Source organism: Aquila chrysaetos, chromosome 8 (assembly GCF_900496995.4).
Source record: "Aquila chrysaetos chrysaetos chromosome 8, bAquChr1.4, whole genome shotgun sequence".
NCBI classification, from domain to species: Eukaryota; Metazoa; Chordata; class Aves; order Accipitriformes; family Accipitridae; genus Aquila; species Aquila chrysaetos.
In genome coordinates, this window is record NC_044011.1 from 3353837 (window position 1) to 3371514 (window position 17678).

The window sequence follows — 17678 nt, forward strand, 5'->3', positions numbered from 1 at the left end:
GATGCCGGGGCGGGCTCAGTCGTCCCCGTCCCCCCCCCCGCCAGGGGAAGGGCTAGCGGGGCGGTCCGGGCAGCGAGGGGTTAAGCGCGGCGGGTCCGCTCCGGGCTAGAAGAGGTTACAACGGGGGGGCGTGGCTTAGCGTTGACGGAGGCGTGGCCATCCCCAGCCTCGGGGGCGGTGCTAACGTGCGGGAGGGGCTTAGCGTAAAGCGGGGCGGGGCCGGCGGCAAGGCGGTCGTTGATTGGCGGCGGGGCGGGTTGTTTGCGCGCGGCGCGGCGGTGGGCGGGGCCGCGGGGCCGGGGGCGCGGGGCCGGGGGCGCGGGAACGGGGGTCGGCATGCGGCTGCTGCGGTGCCTGGGCAAGCGGGCGGCGCTGGCCGGCGTGCCCACCTACATCGAGCACTTCAGCAAGTTCTCGCCGTCACCGCTCTCCATGAAGCAGTTCCTGGACTTCGGTAAATACCCACACCCCCCCCCCCCCCCCCCCCCACCACCACCACCACCCATCCAGCGACCCACCGCTCCCCCGCCGCGGGTGGGTACCCCCGGTACGGTGTCGTGGGTGCTGTCCCGGGAAGGAGAACGCTCCCTCCTTTCCTCCCGGATTACAGCCGGTCCGGGTAAATGTCCCCCTCTGTGCTAAATACCCCCCTCCGTGCTAAATACCCGGTCTGGGGGCGGTGCTCCGGGGAGGGACCTCCGTGCACCCTCCCCCCGGTAAGTACACACCCCCCCCCCCCGCCTGTAAATAAATACCTGGGGGGGGGATCCGCTCTAGTGGGTATCTGGGCCTGGGTATCTATAATCCCCCCAAATACCCTGTTATTATATTTTGTGGGGGGTGTTACCCCCCAGGTGCTCCCTGGCCCGGGTAAATATCTCTCCTCCCCACCCCTGCCGGGAAATACCCGCTCCCGGGTAAATAACTGGGGCTGGGAACATGGTCTCCTGATATGCTTCTGCTCTGGGGGGGGAAGGGTCTCCCCCCTGCCCCCCCATAACCACCCACAGGGGGGTGTTACTCTCTGCAGGCAAGTAGCAACCTGGGTAAATATCCCCCTGGGGAACGGCTGGGTGGATATCCCCCCCCATGCCCCTCCAGGTAAATACCCCCTGGGTAAATACCCCCTCTGGTAAATACCCCCCCCCACCGTGGGGTACCTCCTGCCCTCACCGGGTAAATAACCCCCTGCATGGGACCCCCAGCCAGGTGTTCCCTGCACATCCCCGGTCCCCCCCTGCAGCCAGGTAAATACCTGCCTGGCCCCCCCGGCACCCCCAGGGTGGGCGACACGAGGTCTGTCCCCCCCCAAGCAAACACCCCAGGTAAATACCCCGGGGAGATGGAGGTGCCCCCACCCATCGCTGTCACCCGTCCTGGGCCCCTCCTGTCCCCCCCGCCAGGGGTTTTAATGTCAGCGCTATATTTACCCATGTCCCTGGCCGCACCGTCCCCGGCCAAGGCTGGCGGCTGCACCCTGGGGGTCCCCAGCCCCTGCCCGCCCCCCCCCTCAGTTCTGCCCCATCCCATCAGCACCAGGACCCCCCTCAAGTCCTCACATTTCAGCTCCATCCCAGTGTCCCTTGTCCCCAGGGATGTGCCCCTCCAGGGGCTCGGGGACAGCTTTGCCTCCGTGACCCCCCCTGCCTCGCTGGCTCCTGGTTGGGGACATCCATGTCCTAGGGACACCTCGGTGTGTCCCTGTGGCAGGGGCTCTCCCCACCCCAGTGTCACTGGGCTGGGGGTCTGGTTTGGGTGTCCCCAGCTCTGATGGTGGCTCAGGTCCTTCTCCCCTCCCAGTTGCCCTCGGGGGGCTCCCAGCCCCAGTCTGGGCAGCACTGGGGACCCAGCCTCCCCTCCCCAGCGGGCTGAGCCGTGTCCCCCCCCCCCCCCCAAGCCCTCCCAGCCCCTCCAGGGTCCCCCTCCAGCCAGGGACAGGGACCTGCTCCTGCCTCCTCTGCTCCAGTCTTCCCAGTACACCCCCAGTCCCCACCAGCGGAGCAGCAAGAGCAAAGCCAGCCCTGGGGCTGGGGGCGTCAAGCTGGGGCTCAGCCCGTGTCCGTCTGTCTCTCCGTTCCCCCCCCTTGCCAGGCTCCAGCAATGCCTGCGAGAAGACCTCCTTCGCCTTCCTGCGGCAGGAGCTGCCCGTCCGCCTCTCCAACATCATGAAGGAGATCAACCTGCTGCCGGACCGCGTCCTGCGCACCCCCTCCGTCCAACTGGTGCAGAGCTGGTGAGACTGGGGGGGGGTCCAAAGCCGGGGAGGTGGCGGGGGCCGCTGACGCCAGGAGTCCTGCCACCTCCGGGACCACCCGGTCCCACACGGCGTTGGGTGTGGAGGTGTCACCACCATCGTCTGTATGGGTCCTGCTGCCACCACGGGTCCTGCTGCCGGGGGTCCCACCGTTGTAGCTCATGAGGGTCCCACCAGCGGCACTTGCACGGGTCCCGCTGTCACCACGGGTCCCGCTGTTGTAGCCCACGGGGGGTCCCACCGTCGTAGATCACGAGGGTCCCACCGCTGGCGCTTGCGGGTCCTGCTGCCCAGGGTCCCGCTACTGCAGGTCCCACCGTTGTCACTCAGAAGGGTCCCACCACCGTCACCCGGCTGGGTGCCACCGGGGGTCCCGCCGCCGTCACCCGCACGGCTCTTCATTGCCGCCACGACTCCGGCCAACGCCATCGCCCGGGGGGGGTCCCGTCGCCACCGCAGGTCCCACCGTTGCCACCAACCGTCCTCCCCAGCGGGTCCGGAGGGAGCTGCCGGTGCCGGGGGGGGGGACACACACACGACACGACAGGGTTGGGTGGCTGGCAGGGTGTAGCACCCAGCTGGTGCCACGGCATACCTTTGGGTGACAAGGCTGCAGGCCCTTTGGGGACACCCCCATGCCAGCGGGGTGTCCCCAACCATGGCGGGGGGGGGGGGTCAGCAGTGCCACCTTCACAACCTGCCCCCAAAAAAAGCTGACCCAGGCCTGATTGCCGGGGGGTCCGTGTCCTCGGGGGGCGGGGGTCCGGGTGTCCCTTTAAGCGCCGTGTCCCCTTGCCAGCTCCGGCAGCGTGAACCTTCTCCCAGTGCCGCCACGTGACGAGTTGTTTGTGCAGCGTCCTCAGCCCCTGCCAGCCCTGCCCGTCCCTGCCAGCACCGGCAGGCAGCAGGATCCGGCCGTGCCACGCTCCCACAGCCCTCGTGCGGGGACCCCGGGTTGCAGAGACCCTCGTGCCCCCCACCCCGTTGGAGGGGCTGCATCCCCGAGTGTCCCCAAGGGCCACCGTGTCAGCAAGGAGGAGGGGGGGGGGATAAGCTTGAGCCCCCCCGCCCACCAAGCACAGGGTGGTTTCATGGGGCAGTAGCTTTTTTTTTGGGGGGGTGGTCCTGGTTGAGGGGGTGCTTAGCCCCTCTCCCTGCACGGGGCAGTGCCCCAGGGCACCCTGTGCCACCCCGGTGTGGGGTCCCCGGGATGTCCCCTCTTTTTGGGGGGTACCGGGTGGGGGATAACCGGCTCCTTCCCCAGGTACGTCCAGAGCCTGCTGGACATCATGGAGTTCCTCGACAGGGACCCCGAGGACCAGGCCACCCTGGGACAGTAAGTTGGGGGGTGACAGCATGTCCGTGACACCCCTCGTCCCCCATCTTGGGGTGCCACCTCCTCCCAGACTCATACTGGTGAGAGCTGGTGTCACCGAGGAGTCCCGGCCCCCTGCACCCTACATCACCCCCAAAGTGCCCCCCACCCTACAGCGCCTTGAGCATCCCAGTGCCACTGGATTCTGCTCCGGGTTTTCCCCGGTGCCACCAGCTCCTGGGGAAACCCGGCCTGGATTTGAGCTCTGCCCGGACCGGGTGCTCCCCCCAGCTCCATCCCTGTCCCCCCCCCCCACTCCCAGGTTCACAGACGCCCTGGTCACCATCCGCAACCGGCACAACGACGTGGTGCCCACCATGGCGCAGGGGGTCATCGAGTACAAGGAGGCGTACGGGGACGACCCCGTCTCCAACCAGAACATCCAGTACTTCCTCGACCGCTTCTACCTGAGCCGCATCTCCATCCGCATGCTCATCAACCAGCACAGTGAGCGACCCCGGGGGTCGTCCCCCCCCCGCCCCAAGTGTCCCCATCAGCCCTGAGCATCCCACACCTGCCTTGGGCATCCCCCCCCCCCAGAGCACGCCCTGCCCCCCCAGCCCCAGGGATCCTGCCTGGAGCATCCCCCTGCCCCAAATGTTCCCCCAGTCCTAGGGATCCTGACCCAAATGTCCCCCCCAGTCCCAGGGATCCTGCCCCAAATGTCCCCCCCAGCCCCAAAGATCCTGCCCCTGCCCAAATGTCCCCCCCCAGTCCCAGGGATCCTGCCACAAATGTCCCCCCCAGTCCCAGGGATCCTGCCCCAAATGTCCCCCCCAGCCCCAGGGATCCTGCCCTGAGCATCCCCATTCCCTGAGGGTCCCCCCCAGCCCCAGGGATCCTGCCCCAAATGTCCCCCCCACCCCCAGGGATCCTGCCCTGAGCATCCCCCTGCCCCAAACGTCCCCCCCAGCCCCAGGGATCCTGCCCCAAATGTCCCCCCCAGCCCCAGGGATCCTGCCCCAAATGTCCCCCCCAGCCCCAGGGATCCTGCCCTGAGCATCCCCCTCCCAAATGTCCCCCCCAGCCCCAGGGATCCTGCCCCAAATGTCCCCCCCACCCCCAGGGATCCTGCCCTGAGCATCCCCCTGCCCCAAACGTCCCCCCCAGCCCCAGGGATCCTGCCCCAAATGTCCCCCCCAGCCCCAGGGATCCTGCCCCAAATGTCCCCCCCAGCCCCAGGGATCCTGCCCTGAGCATCCCCCTGCCCCAAATGTCCCCCCCAGCCCCAGGGATCCTGCCCCAAATGTCCCCCCCAGCCCCAGGGATCCTGCCCCAAATGCCCCCCCCAGCCCCAGAGATCCTGCCCTGAAGGTGCCCCCCAGCCCCAGGGATCCTGCCCCAAATGTCCCCCCCAGCCCCAAGGATCGTGCCCCGAGCATCCTCACTAGCCCCAGCTGTGCCCTGGGCATGTCCCAGCCCTGAGCCCCCCCCCATGGCATCCCCCCCCAGCCTCAGCCTTTCCCCCCCCCCGTGCCCTCCCTCCTCTGGGCACCTCCCCGCCCTGAGATCCCCCTCCCCATCTTGCCCCTGCGCGTGTCCCTGTCCCCCACGTCCCCACCGAGCCCCATATGTCCCCTTCACCCACAACGGGGGGGGGGGGCGGGCAGTAAGCCCAGCCTTGGGTACAGCCTGGGGTGGGGGGCTGTGGGGGGGGTGGTCCTGGGTGTCTCTGGGGACAGGGTGGGGTCCCCACTGCTCACCGTGTCCCCATCCCCTCCCCACCCCCTCCCCAGCACTGCTCTTCGACGGCAGCACCAACCCCGCGCACCCCAAACACATCGGGAGCATCGACCCCCACTGCAGCGTGGCCAACGTGGTGAGAGGTCTGTGGGGACCGGGGGGGGCTCCCACCCCCGTGGGGGGGGGGGATATGAATTGGGCAGCGGGGGGGGGCCGGGTGGTTGAAGGGTCCCCCTGACCTTCCTCGTGCCCTGGGATCTTCCTGTTCGGGAGCCATTTGTGTCACGAGTTTGGGTGGGCCTCAGCCAAGGTGTCCACAGTCCCCTGTGCTTTGAGGTCACTCCAGAAGACCCCAAAAGCGTCCTGGATCTGTAGGAAAGGAAAAATATTTTGGGGGGGGGGTGCAAGGGGGCCCCAAACGCTCCCCCTGCCTTCGTGCTGGGGGTGCTGACCCCTCTGCCTCTCCCTCCCAGACGCCTACAACATGGCCAAGCTCCTGTGCGACAAGTACTACATGTCCTCGCCTGATCTGGAGATCGAGGAGGTGAACGGTGAGGCCGAGCTTGGCTGGCGGGGGCGGGGGGGGGTCCCCTGCGGCAGGGGATTCTCGGGTGGCTTGTTTGGGGTTGGGTTGGATGCCAACGCTGACGGCCGCTCTCCTCCCCGCAGCGAGCAACTCCCAGCAGCCCATCAGCATCGTCTACGTCCCCTCGCATCTCTACCACATGCTCTTCGAGCTCTTCAAGGTAAACCCCAGCCCCATCGCGGGGTGGAGGGGGGGAAAGGAGGTTGTGGAGTCGGGGGGGGGGGGGGTCCCCTAAACCGTAGCCGGTTCCGTGCCCCCGCAGAACGCCATGCGAGCCACGGTGGAGAGCCACGAGAACAGCCCGCGGCTGCCGGCCATCAAGGTGATGGTGGCCCTGGGCCAGGAGGACCTCTCCATCAAGGTGCGTAAGGGACCACCGGCTCCATCCTGGGGGGGGTCCCCGAGCCCTGCATGGGGGACACTTAGTTTGGGGGGGGGGGGGAGGCCAGGAGCAGGGTTGTCACCCCACTCCGATGTCTCGTAGATGAGTGACCGCGGCATGGGCGTCCCCCTGCGGAAGATCGAGCGTCTGTTCAGCTACATGTACTCCACCGCTCCCACCCCGCAGCTGGGCACCGGGGGGGCTCCCCTGGTAGGTGCCCCCCTGGTAGGTGCCATGGGGGTCCCGCACGGCCCTGGGGGTTGGGGGACGGGGTGCGGGTCTTCGGCTGGAGCCACCTCCATTGGGGACATTCGGGGGTGCCTGGGGTTGGTGTGGGATGTTTCAGGGTGGCTAGAACGGCATGGGGGTGCTTTGGGGGTGGCATGGAGAGGTTTGGGGGTGCTTGGGGTGGTATGGGAAGGTTTGAGCTTGGCGTGGGGACTTTTGGGGACGTTTTGAGGTAGCTCGGGGACATTTGGGGAGTGCCTGGGGGTGGCATGGAGATGTTTTGGGGTGTGCCTGGGGGCAGCATGGGGATGTATTGGGGTGCCTGGAGGTGGCATGGGGACACTTGGGTGTGACATGGGGACACTTTGGGTGTGACATGGGGACACTTTGGGGGTGGCATGGGGACATTTTAGGGCACCTGGGGAGGTTTGAGAGTGGCGTGGTCACCGCTGGGGGTGCCTGGAGGCGGCACACGGACACCCGTGGGTGCACGGGGTGCTACTTGGGGTGGCGCGGGGAGGCTTGGGGTGCCCTGGGGGTGCCAACCCCAGCACCAGGGACCCCCCCACACCCCATCTCCTCCCCCCTGCCAGGCCGGCTTTGGCTACGGCTTGCCCATCTCCCGCCTCTACGCCAAGTACTTCCAGGGGGACCTGCAGCTCTTCTCCATGGAGGGCTTCGGCACCGACGCCGTCATCTACCTAAAGGTGGGTTTTTCCCCCGGGATGGGTGGTCGGTGGCCTCTGGGGGGGGGGGCGCAGGGCCCTCCCCAGCCCCCCCCCCCCCCGTGTCTCCTGCAGGCCCTGTCCACGGACTCGGTGGAGCGATTGCCCGTCTACAACAAGTCGGCGTGGCGGCACTACCAGGCCAGCCAGGAGGCGGGGGACTGGTGCGTCCCCAGCACCGAGCCCAAGAACACCTCCACCTACCGTGTCCCCTAGGACCACCCCCCCCGGGGGGCTCACTGCCCCCCCCCCAGGGTGTAAATAGCCCCTCGCCCCGGCTGCCGGGGTCCCCCCCCCGGGTGTCCCCCATCACCCTGGGGTGGTGTTTTATGCCGGCGTGGTGTTTTAGTGTCCCGGTTCTGCCTCCCGCCAACGGCTGTTAGGGCTCGCCAGGAAGCGTGTGAAAAGTGGGGTGGGGGGTCCCAGTACCCCCCCCCGCCTTAGTGGCACTTAGGTACGTAGCTGGGGGTGGCGTTGGAGCAGCGTGGATGGGGTAGAGCCCCTGTTGCCCCCCACCACCACCTTGGCACCCACCCCAGGGTGGTGTACCCCAGGGGTACCCCAGGGGCAGCGAGGGACTGATCCTTTCCCAGTATGACCAGTAGCACTTCCCTGCCCCTCCAGCCCTGACAGGGTGGGGGGGACCGGGCCTGAACACCCCCCCCCCCCGCCTCAGTTCCCTGTGCCGTCCCTGGTATTGCACTACTGAGCTGTTCTCACCCGCGTGTGCCCCCCACCCCAGGGTGGGTTCCCCACACAATCTGTGACCTGCTTGGGAACCCCCCCCTGACCCCCCCCCCCCCAGACTCCCACCCCCCCACTGTCAGTAAAGTGGATGTTGACTGAGCTCATAGCCTGGTGTTTTGGGGTCCTGGGAACCACCCCCCCTTTGCAACCCCTCTAAGTGGGTCACTGCCCCCCCCCCGCCCCCCGCCCCGTGCCTCAGTTTACCCATCCTGGGGCTTAGGAGGAGGCTGCTGTGTCACACCACCCTGGCCGCAGTCACAGGGTGGCACTTGGGGACACAGGTCCTGGGACGGAGCCATGCTTTGTCCCCCCGCTTTCCGGTTGCCCCCCAGCCTGGCACCGAGCTCCCCCCACCCCACCTTGTCCCCCAGCCCCATCCCAGTCAGGCTCACGCTGGTCGCGCTGGATTGCACTGGCCCTCGATACCCTTTTATTTCCTGGGGTGTCCCCCGGGGCACCATATTGGGGAGGTGGGGGGGGGGGGGTGTCAGCGTTCACTCCCCGCACCCCGACTTGGGGGGTGTGCGCGTCTGGAGGGGGTCAGGCCATGCACTGTCCTCGGCCGGTACCGCGCCGTGCCGGGGGACCGGGGTGAGAGGGGTGGCTGTGACCCCCCCAGACCCCTCAGGGTGCAGGGGGATTACGGAACAAGGTGGGGGAGTTGGGGGGGGGGGGGGGGGAATCCAACGTGCCATTTGCATCCGGAAAAGGGGCCCATGGAGGGCCCGGACTGTGCCTGTGGGGTGCAGGGGTGCAAGGCGGGGAGGGGGCGGCTGGAGGAGGGGGGGTGCACATGCCGCTCCGTGCCCGTCTCAGCCTGGTGCCGCCGTCCCTTGGCCGTGTGTCCCGTGCCGGAGCCGGGTGCCCCCCGGGTGTCCCAGGGGCAGTGGGTGGGGAAGGGGTGCAGGGGCGCTCCCGGACCCCCCCTTAGCTCCGCCGCTGCTCCTGGTCCCTCTTCTTCTGCTTCTCCCGCTGCTTCTCTGCCTTCTCCTGGGCCTTGCGCTCCTTCTCCACGGCCAGGCTCAGCTCCTTCAGCTTCCGCTTCAGCACCGCGCGGTCCTGCGAGCTGCCCACGCCCAGCGCCTGCCGGCACAGCCGGCCGCGTCACCCTCCCCATGGCCATGGGGTGCCGGTACCCCCCCTGCCCTATGGACCAGCCCTTTGGGGTACCTGGAGCCCCCCCCCGCACTGCCTGCCCTCAGGATCATCCCACTAAGGTACCTACATCCCTTGTGCACCAGCCCTTTGGGGTACCTAGAACCTCCCATCTGTCTCCTTGACTTGTCCATTGGGATACCTGGAATCTCTCCCCACCTCCTGCCCCGTGGAGGAGCCAATTAGGACAAGAGGTTTTAGGTACCCTGTGATGAGCACACTGGGGTACCTAGAACCTACCTGCATCCGCCCTATTGAGCAGCCCGTTGGAGTACCTAGAGCCTGTTGACCTGTGATGAGCCCATAGGGGTACCTAGAACCCTCCCAGACCTCCTGCCCCCCCCGGAGCACCCTGTTGGGGTACCTAGAACCCTCCCAGAGCTGTCTCATGGAGCAGCCTGTTGGGATACCTAGAACCCACCCAGACCTCCTGCCCCGTGGAGCACCCCAGTTGGGGTACCTAGAACATCTTGCCCTACAACTGAGCCTGTTGGGTTACCCGGAACCCCCCGCACCCCAGCAGAAGAGACCCCCCCACCCCAGCCCCGTACCTTGAGCTTGGCACCATCGAGGTGCAGGAGCCGTGGACCATCGACGCCATGGGCTGAGAACTCTTCCACGTACTGCTCCAGGTTGAGGCTCTCCAACCACTGTCCCACCTGCCGGCACGTCCAGCCCGCAGCCGCGCCGGGGGGCTCATCCAGGAACTGGGCACAGGGGGCTGGGTGTTAATGGGGGGGTCTCCCCGGCACCTGGTGTGGGGGGCACCCCTGACCTCGTGCCCCCCTCCCCGGGGCTCACCTCATCTGAGGACTGTGACAAGGTGTGGTAGGGGTAGGAGCACTTGGTGGCGGTGGGGCCGGGCAGGCGCGGGCTGGCGCTGGGTGGTGGGGAGTCCTCGCTCAGCGTCGAGTCCTGGGGCAGCAGGAGGGGTGAGGGCAGGGCTGGCCCTGCTGCCCCCAAAGCAGCCTGCAGCCCCCCAGCACCCTCCCTATAGCCGTCCTCCCCATAGGGCTCTGACTCCCTATAGGGCTACCAGACCCTGTGGGGCTTTGATCCCCCCTAAAGCCATCTTAAGCCTATGGGGCTTTGATCCCCCTTCCTATACTTACCCAACCCTATGGGGCTTTGAGCTGCCCTCATAGCTATCTTGATTCTATAGAGCTTTGATATCCTCCCCTATAGCTATCTTGATTCTACAGGGCTTTGATACCCTCCCCTATAGCTATCTTGATTCTATAGAGATTTGCTACCCTCCTCTATAGCTACCTTGATTCTATAGAGCTTTGCTACCCTCCCCTATAGCTATCTTGACCCTACGGGGCTTTGATAGCCTGCCCTATAGCTACCTTGATTCTATAGAGCTTTGCTACCCTCCCCTATAGCTATCTTGACCCTACGGGGCTTTGATAGCCTCCCCTATAGCTATCTTGATTCTATAGAGCTTTGATGCCCTCCCGTAAAGCTATCTTGACCCTACGAGGCTTTGATACCCTCCCCTATAGCTGTCTTGATTCTATAGAGATTTGATACCCTCCCCTAAAGCTATCTTGACCCTACGAGGCTTTGATACCCTCCCCTATAGCTGTCTTGATTCTATAGAGATTTGATACCCTCCCCTATAGCTATCTTGACCCTGCGGGGCTTTGTCCCCTGTCCCTATAGCTGGCTTTGACCTCTTCTCCTATAGCTACCTAAGTCATAGGAGCACCAACCTCCTTCCCTACAGCACCCTGGCCCTATAGGGCTCCTATACCCACCCACCCTACAGGGCCAGGACCCCCCCGTTCCCAGGCACTGACCTGGGAGGCGGATTTGGCGGGGCTGAGCCCCTCGTGCCGGGGGGAGCCGGCAGGCGATGCGGAGCCGGGGGAGGCCGAGCCCCTCGCGCTGTCCGAGAACCAGGAGAAGGGCAGGAAAGGTGACCCCGAGGAGCGGCCGGGACCCTCTGCTGCCTCCCTGGGGACAGAGCCATGTTAGGGGCCATCCCTGTGCAGCCCCCCCTGCCCCGGCGGTGGGGGTCCCTCACCTGCTGCCCATGGACAGGCGGTTGCTGCCCTTCTCCTTACGGCTTTTGCTGGAGGATGCCCGGCGCAGGGTCACCCTGGGTGGGAGAGAGCAGAATTGGCAGGGAGTGGGGTGTCCTGATGGCCATGGCCCCTCCTTCCAAGGTCCCCAGGCCCCCCCCATCCATCCTCAGAGATCCCTCCATCACCTTCAGAGGATCCACATCCCTCCCTCCATGCATCCCTCCATCTTTCTGCCTCTCCAGACATCTCTTCGCCTATTCCTCCATCTTTCCATTGCACCTTCCCATCCCTTCATCCATCCCTCCCTGCATCCCTCCATCCCCTCTCCATCCCTCCCTGCATCCCTCCATCCCCTCTCCATCCCTCCCTGCATCCCTCCATCTCCCCCCTCCGTTATCACCCCTCCATCTCCCCCCCCGTTATCACCCCTCCATCTCCCCCCGCCCCGTTATCCCCCCTCCATCTCCCCCCACCCCAGCGCCGGCTCTCACCCCAAATCCAAGAACTTCCTCCGTGTTTTCTTATCAAGCCCCACGGTGGGGCTGGCCGGCTCGGGGGGGCTCATGTCCCGGCTGTCGTCTGCAGGAGGAGGAGGATGGAGGTGTCACCCACTGCCCCTCGCATGGGTGCTGGGGGGGGCGCCGGGGTCCCTGCGTGCCCCCCAGCCTGGCGGGGGGTGGGGGGGGCTCACCTTCGCTGTGCCGCTGGGGCCAGGCGTCGCGGCGGGCGAAGCCGGGCGAGCTGTCGGAGCTGTGGCAGGATTTGGGCGAGGGGGTGCCCGCCAGCCCCTCCTGGGACGAGGCGTTGGTGAGGGGCCGGTAGCGGCTGAGGGGGGGCGAGGAGGCCGGGGGGTCCCCCAGCCCCCGCCGCACCGCCCCCGCCTCGAAGGAGAACTCGACGCCGCGGGAGAAGGGCGAGGGGGCCGCTTGGCCGCCATCGCCCTCGGCTCCCTGGGGGGCACACGGCATGGGGGGGGGGGGGCGTCAAACCCCTGCAAACCCCCCTCCCCGGTGCGTCCCCCCATCCCTTCCCTATCCCCAGCCACGGCACCCCCCCCCCAAAACCCTTCCCTTGGGTCCACGGTGCCCCCCCCCCCCCCCCCCCCCCCCCCCCGTCGGGGCTCACCGCCGCTTCGGGCCCCTCGTCGCCCTCGGTGGAGCTGGCGCTGTCTCGCAGGCGGGAGCGGGAGGGCCGGTGCCGGCGGCCCTTGGCTAGTAGCCGGGCTCGGGCCTTCTGGAGACTGCTGTCCAGGCGCGGAGTCTCTGGAACCACAGCGGTAAAATCTGGGGGTGAAAGAGAGACCGGGGCAGAGAGAGAGAGAGAGAGACGGACAGACGGACACGGGCGGGGGGGGAAGGGGATGGGTGGGGAGGGAGGGATGGGGAGAGGGAGAAGGAGGTGGATGGAGAAATGGAGAGGTAGGGACAAGGAGATGCGAGGGAGGGATGGAAGGACGGAGGGATGGACAGGTAGGGAGGGATGATGTGGGTGGGTGGATGGACGGACGGATAGGTAAAGAAAAGGAGATGGACAGATGGGTAGGGAGGAGGAGGTGGGAACGGAGGGAGGGATGGATGGAGACAGGGATGGACAAAGGGAGAGGTAGGGCCAAGGAGATGCAAGGGAGGGATGGAAGGACAGATGGACAAGTAGGGACAGGGAAGATGTGGATGGATGGATGGACAGACAGGTAAGGAAAAAGAGACAGGGTGGACAGACGGGTGGGTAGGGACAATGACATGAGGGAGGGAGGGATGGGGACAGGGAGAAGGAGACGGGTGGACAAATGGAGAGGTAGGGATAAGGAAGTGCGAGGGAGGGATGCAGGGATGGAAGGACAGATGGACAGGTAGGGAGAGGGAAGATGCGGATGGATGAACAGGCAGGTAAGGAAAAGGAGACGGGAGACAGATGGGGGGGGTAGGGACAAGGAGGTGAGGGAGGGATGGATGGGGACAGGGAGAAGGAGACGGATGGACAAATGGAGAGGTAGGGAACAAGATGTGAGGGAGGCATGGAAGGACGGACGGACAGGTAGGGAGAGGGAAGATGGGGGCAGGTGGATGGATGGACGAACAAATACACAGGTAGGGAAAAGGAGATGGCGGGATGGACAGATGGATGGGTAGGGACAGGGAGATGGGAGGGAGGGAGGGATAAGGCCAGGTAAAGGAGGTGGAGGGACAGATGGACGGGTAAGGACAGGAAGACAGGGATGGAGGGACAGATGGCCAGGTAGGGGCCGGGAGAAGGGGATGGGAGAGGGGGACAGACGGTCAGGAGGAGGCGGCCAGCCCAGTGGAGAGGGGACAAAGGGACAGCGGGGCACGGGGACAAGGACGGGTGAGGGATCCCAGTGGAGACAGAAGAGGGGGACAGGGAGAGAGGAGCATTGGGGACGTGGATGGATGGGGCACCCCGGTGGGGTGGGACAGGGGACAGAGGGACAGAGAGAAGTGTTCAAAGAGATGCCCCGGCATGGGGAGAGGAGCAGTGGGGTGTCCCCGAGGACAGCGTGTCCCCGGGGACGGAGTGTCCCTGTCACCTGAGGGGGGGGAAGGAAGCTTTGGCCAGGGTCTGACCGGGATCACCCCGATGTCCCTGCCCTGCCGCAGCCTCCTGCACCCCAACCCCAGGAGTGGCTCTGGGCCGTGTCCCCTGCTGTGTCCCCATGCCCGTGTCACCCTGTGCCCATACCCACGTGCCTGTGTGCCCTATACGTGTCCCTGTGTCCCCACGTCCCCCTGCCCCATGCACGTCCCTATGCCCACACGTGTATACCTGTGCCCCACGCACGTCCCCATGCCGCCCTGTCCCCTGCCCCACACGTGTCCCTCTGCAGGTGGCTGCATGCCCCATGCCTGTCCCTCAAGTCCCCAAGCACACGTTGTCCCCAAACCCAGCTCTGGGCTCCGTCCCGTCCCCCCCCCCCTCGCCGCTGGCAGGCAGCAGAGAGGACACTGAGGGCAGGTGGGGACCCGTGGGGGCAGCACCCATGGGTGGCTCTGCACCCCACGGGGCCCCCGGGGACTCACCGAAAACCTCATCCGCGTCCTGCAGTTTGGAGACCGACATGGTGGGACAGAGCTAGGGACAGAGGGGACAGTCAGGGAGGGGGGGGGACACCCCAATGCACCCAGACCCTCTGCAAGTGGGGATGGGAAGAGGCTGTCGTCCCCCCCCACCCTCCCAGTGATCCCAGTGTCCCCGTGCCCTCAACCTCACAGTGCTGGGGGGGGGGGGGCGAGCGAGGGATTTGGGGGGGGGGGGGGGGGGAGCAGGACACAGCACACATGTCCCCCACTCGGGGGGGGTCAGCCCCCCCGGGGGTACGTGGGGGTGGTGGGGTGAGAGCAGGCTGGGGGGGTGGGTACTGGGGATGTTCTTTGCAGGGCAGCCGGGAAGGGGTTAAACCGGCCCCCCCCTCCGGTTTTCGGGGGTCTCTCGGGGTGGGGGGGCTCCTAATGCCTTGGCAGCATCGGGGGGGGCAGGTGGGGTTAAGGGGGGGGGGCAGATCCGAGCCCAGCCCCCCCCAGCCCCTCCCTCCCCCCCAGGGAGCTGGTCTGGGGGGGTTGGGGGGGGGGGGGCAGTGCTGGGAGCGGGGGTGTTACCGGGAGGGGACAGTACCAGCGGGGGGGGGGGCTGTACCCGGGATGTTGTACCGGAGGTGGGGCTGTACGGGCGATGGGGATGTACCGGGGGGGGGGGGGGGGGTTTTACCGGGGATGCTGTCCGGTGGATGGGGCTGCACCGGGGATGCTGGACCGGGGGTGGGGCTGGACCGGGGATGTTCTCCGGTGGATGGGGCTGGACCGGGGGTGCTGGACCGGGGATGTGCTGGGGGTGCTGGACCGGGGATGCTGGACCGGGGGATGCTCTCCGGTGGATGGGGCTGGACCGGGGCCGCTGTCCGGTGGATGGGCCGCCCGGGGGTTACGCCCTGGTCCCGTCCCCCCCCCCCCCCGTCCTCCCTTTCCCCCCGCCCCGACTCACCGGCGCTCCTCGGGCATCCTGGGCAACCTCCCGCCGCCGGGCCGGGCCGAGGGCGCCGGGGAAGCGCCGGGAAGCCGAACCGGGCCGGGCCGGGCCCGGGCCGAGCGGAGGGCGCTGCGGAACCGGGCCGGGCCGGGGGCCGCGGGGGGGTGTGGGGGGGGGAGTTAGGTGTGGGGGGGGGGTGTGGTGGTGGTGGTGGTGGCGGGGGGGGGGGGGGGGCCGGACAGGAACCCGGAAGCGGCCGGGGGGGGGCGAGGAGAGGGGGGGGGGGGGGCCTGGGATGAGGAGCCCCGCCCAGCCCAGCCCCGCCCCGCCCAGCCCCGCCCAGCCCCGCCCGGCTCGGCCCGGCCCGGGTGCGCGGCGGCGGTGCTGAAGGGACAGCGACGGGGGGGGGGGGGGGGCGGCGGGGGGCACGTGCACACCGGGGGGGGGCGCGCGCGCAGACACCCCCCCCCCCCCCGCACACACACACACCCCCCTCCCCCAGCCGTCCCCATGCCCCCATGGATACGTTGGCCTCCCAGTGCCCCCCAGTCCTTCCCAGTCCCCCCAGTAGCCCCCCAATCCTTCCACTCTTCCCAGTGCCCCTCAATCCTTCCCACTCCTTCCAGTGCCCCCCAATCCTTCCCAGTCTCCACAGTACCCCCCCCCAATCCTCCCAGTGCCTCCCAATCCTTCCACTCCTCCCAGTGCTCCCCAATCCTTCCCAGTCCCCCCACTGTCCCCCAGCCTTCCCACTCCCCCAAGTGCCCCTCAATCCTCCCTACTCCTCCCAGTGCCTCCCAATCCTTCCACTCCTCCCAGTGCCCCCCAGTCCTTCCTAGTCCCCCCAGTGTCCCCCAGCCCTTCCCACTCCTCCCAGTGCCCCCAATCCTTCCCACTCCTCCCAGTGCCCCCCAATCCTCCCCACTCCTCCCAGTGCCTCCCAATCCTTCCACTCCTCCCAGTGCCCCCCAGTCCTTCCTAGTCCCCCCAGTGTCCTCCAGCCCTTCCCACTCCTCCCAGTGCCCCCCAATCCTTCCCAGTCCCCCCACTGTCCCCCAGCCCTTCCCACTCCTCCCAGTGCCCCCCAATCCTTCCCACTCCTCCCAGTGCCCCCCAATCCTCCACACTCCTCCCAGTGCCTCCCAATCCTTCCCAGTCCCCCCACTGTCCCTCAGCCTTCCCACTCCTCCCAGTGCCCCCCAGTCCTTCCTAGTCCCCCCAGTGTCCTCCAGCCCTTCCCACTCCTCCCAGTGCCCCCCAGTCCTTCCTAGTCCCCCCAGTGTCCTCCAGCCCTTCCCACTCCTCCCAGTGCCCCCCAGTCCTTCCTAGTCCCCCCAGTGTCCTCCAGCCCTTCCCACTCCTCCCAGTGCCCCCCAATCCTTCCCACTCCTCCCAGTGCCCCCCATCCTTCCCACTCCTCCCCAGTACCCCCAATCCTTCCCACTCCTCCCAGTGCCCCCCAATCCTCCGCACTTCTCCCAGTGCCCCCCAGAGTCCCCCCCAGTGTCCCCAGTCGGCCCGGACAAGGAGGCGCGGGCGGACGCTGAGGCCGTGTTTATGGGGCTGGCGGGACGCGAGGACGCTGCGTTACAAAACGAGGACCAGTACATACATACGTACATATATATATAGTATATACACCCACAGGTATACGTGTGAGATTAAATAACCCCAGCACCCCCCCGGGGCTCTTGCTCCCCGTCCCCCCCTTAAATACTCCCCCCCCCCCCCAAAGTGGCTCCAATCCAGTCGGACCCCCCCCTCCCCATCCCCCCCCCCCTTGCGTGCCCCCCTCCTCCCCCTCCCAGTATAACCAGCTCTGGCTCCCAGTTGCCCCCACATCCAGTTACTGTCGGAGACTCGGTACTTCGGGAGGGGGGGGGGCAAAACAGAAACAAAAAATAAAGGGGTTCCCCCTGGGCCGAGGGGCTGGGACCCCCCAACCCAGCTGGGGTTGGCCAGTGGTGGGGGGTGTCCCAGCCCCAGAGAAATACTGTGATTTATTGGGGGGGGGGGATATTTACAGTTGGGGGGGGCGGGTGAGAACATCGCCCCCACCCTGGAGGGGGACCCCCGTGTGTGTCCCCCCCTTTGCCCAGGGAAGGCGAAAGCCCTGGGCTCGGGGAGGGTAGTGGCAGGTGCTGGGGGGGGGGGCACTGGGGGCACCCCCCCAGCCCTGTCCCCGCATCCCTGGGGGGCTGTGGTGGGGGCTGCTGCCCGTCCCCCCCCATGCCCGCTGCAGGGCTTGGCAAAGGCTGAGGGGTTCCCTCCTGCCCGGCTGTGGTGGCACTGGGGGGGGGGGGGGGGGGCGCGATGGGGGGGGACTTGTGGTCCCCCCCCACGGTGAAGGTCCGTGGTGTCCTGGGCACCGAATCGGAGGGGCGAACCTCGCTGCGGGGCCAGGGTTGAGTCCGTGGGGGGGGGGCCCAAAGGCAAGTGGCCCCCCCTGGCCGGTGCTCCAGGTGAGTCCCAAGAGGAAGAGCTGGGGATGGGGGGGGGGGGGGCTTCCAGCGTACCCCCTCTTTGCTCCCCAGT

The 17678-nt window shown here is 67.3% G+C and overlaps 2 protein-coding genes across 5 annotated transcripts; one reads left to right on the top strand and one right to left on the bottom strand.

Annotated features, from left to right (window-relative positions):
* The first annotated feature begins 293 nt into the window (after positions 1-293).
* Positions 294-8079, top strand: PDK2 (pyruvate dehydrogenase kinase 2). 2 transcript variants are annotated; one of them, XM_030021558.2, is made up of 11 exons: positions 294-454; positions 2092-2233; positions 3519-3590; positions 3892-4076; positions 5366-5455; positions 5786-5863; positions 5982-6058; positions 6161-6259; positions 6383-6490; positions 7102-7215; positions 7309-8079. In XM_030021558.2, exons 1-11 carry the CDS (start codon positions 337-339, stop codon positions 7447-7449), a joined length of 1224 nt encoding a protein of 407 aa, XP_029877418.1. In that variant the 5' UTR covers positions 294-336; the 3' UTR covers positions 7450-8079. The 2 variants fall into 2 exon arrangements, with proteins under 2 accessions (XP_029877418.1, XP_029877417.1); XM_030021557.2 differs by having other exon boundaries at positions 295-454; positions 6383-6505.
* A 318-nt stretch (positions 8080-8397) lies between these two features.
* SAMD14 (sterile alpha motif domain containing 14) lies at positions 8398-15297 on the bottom strand. Of its 3 annotated transcripts, none has more exons than XM_030021561.2 (10): positions 15159-15297; positions 14201-14252; positions 12291-12427; positions 11857-12115; positions 11657-11744; positions 11165-11239; positions 10938-11094; positions 9937-10050; positions 9687-9842; positions 8398-9063 (listed from the first exon to the last, which is right to left on the bottom strand). In XM_030021561.2, exons 2-10 carry the CDS (start codon positions 14238-14240, stop codon positions 8908-8910), a joined length of 1182 nt encoding a protein of 393 aa, XP_029877421.1. In that variant the 5' UTR covers positions 14241-14252; positions 15159-15297; the 3' UTR covers positions 8398-8907. The 3 variants fall into 3 exon arrangements, with proteins under 3 accessions (XP_029877421.1, XP_029877422.1, XP_029877420.1); XM_030021562.2 differs by having other exon boundaries at positions 11857-11956; positions 12291-12448; XM_030021560.2 differs by having other exon boundaries at positions 12291-12448.
* Positions 15298-17678: the final 2381 nt, after the last annotated feature.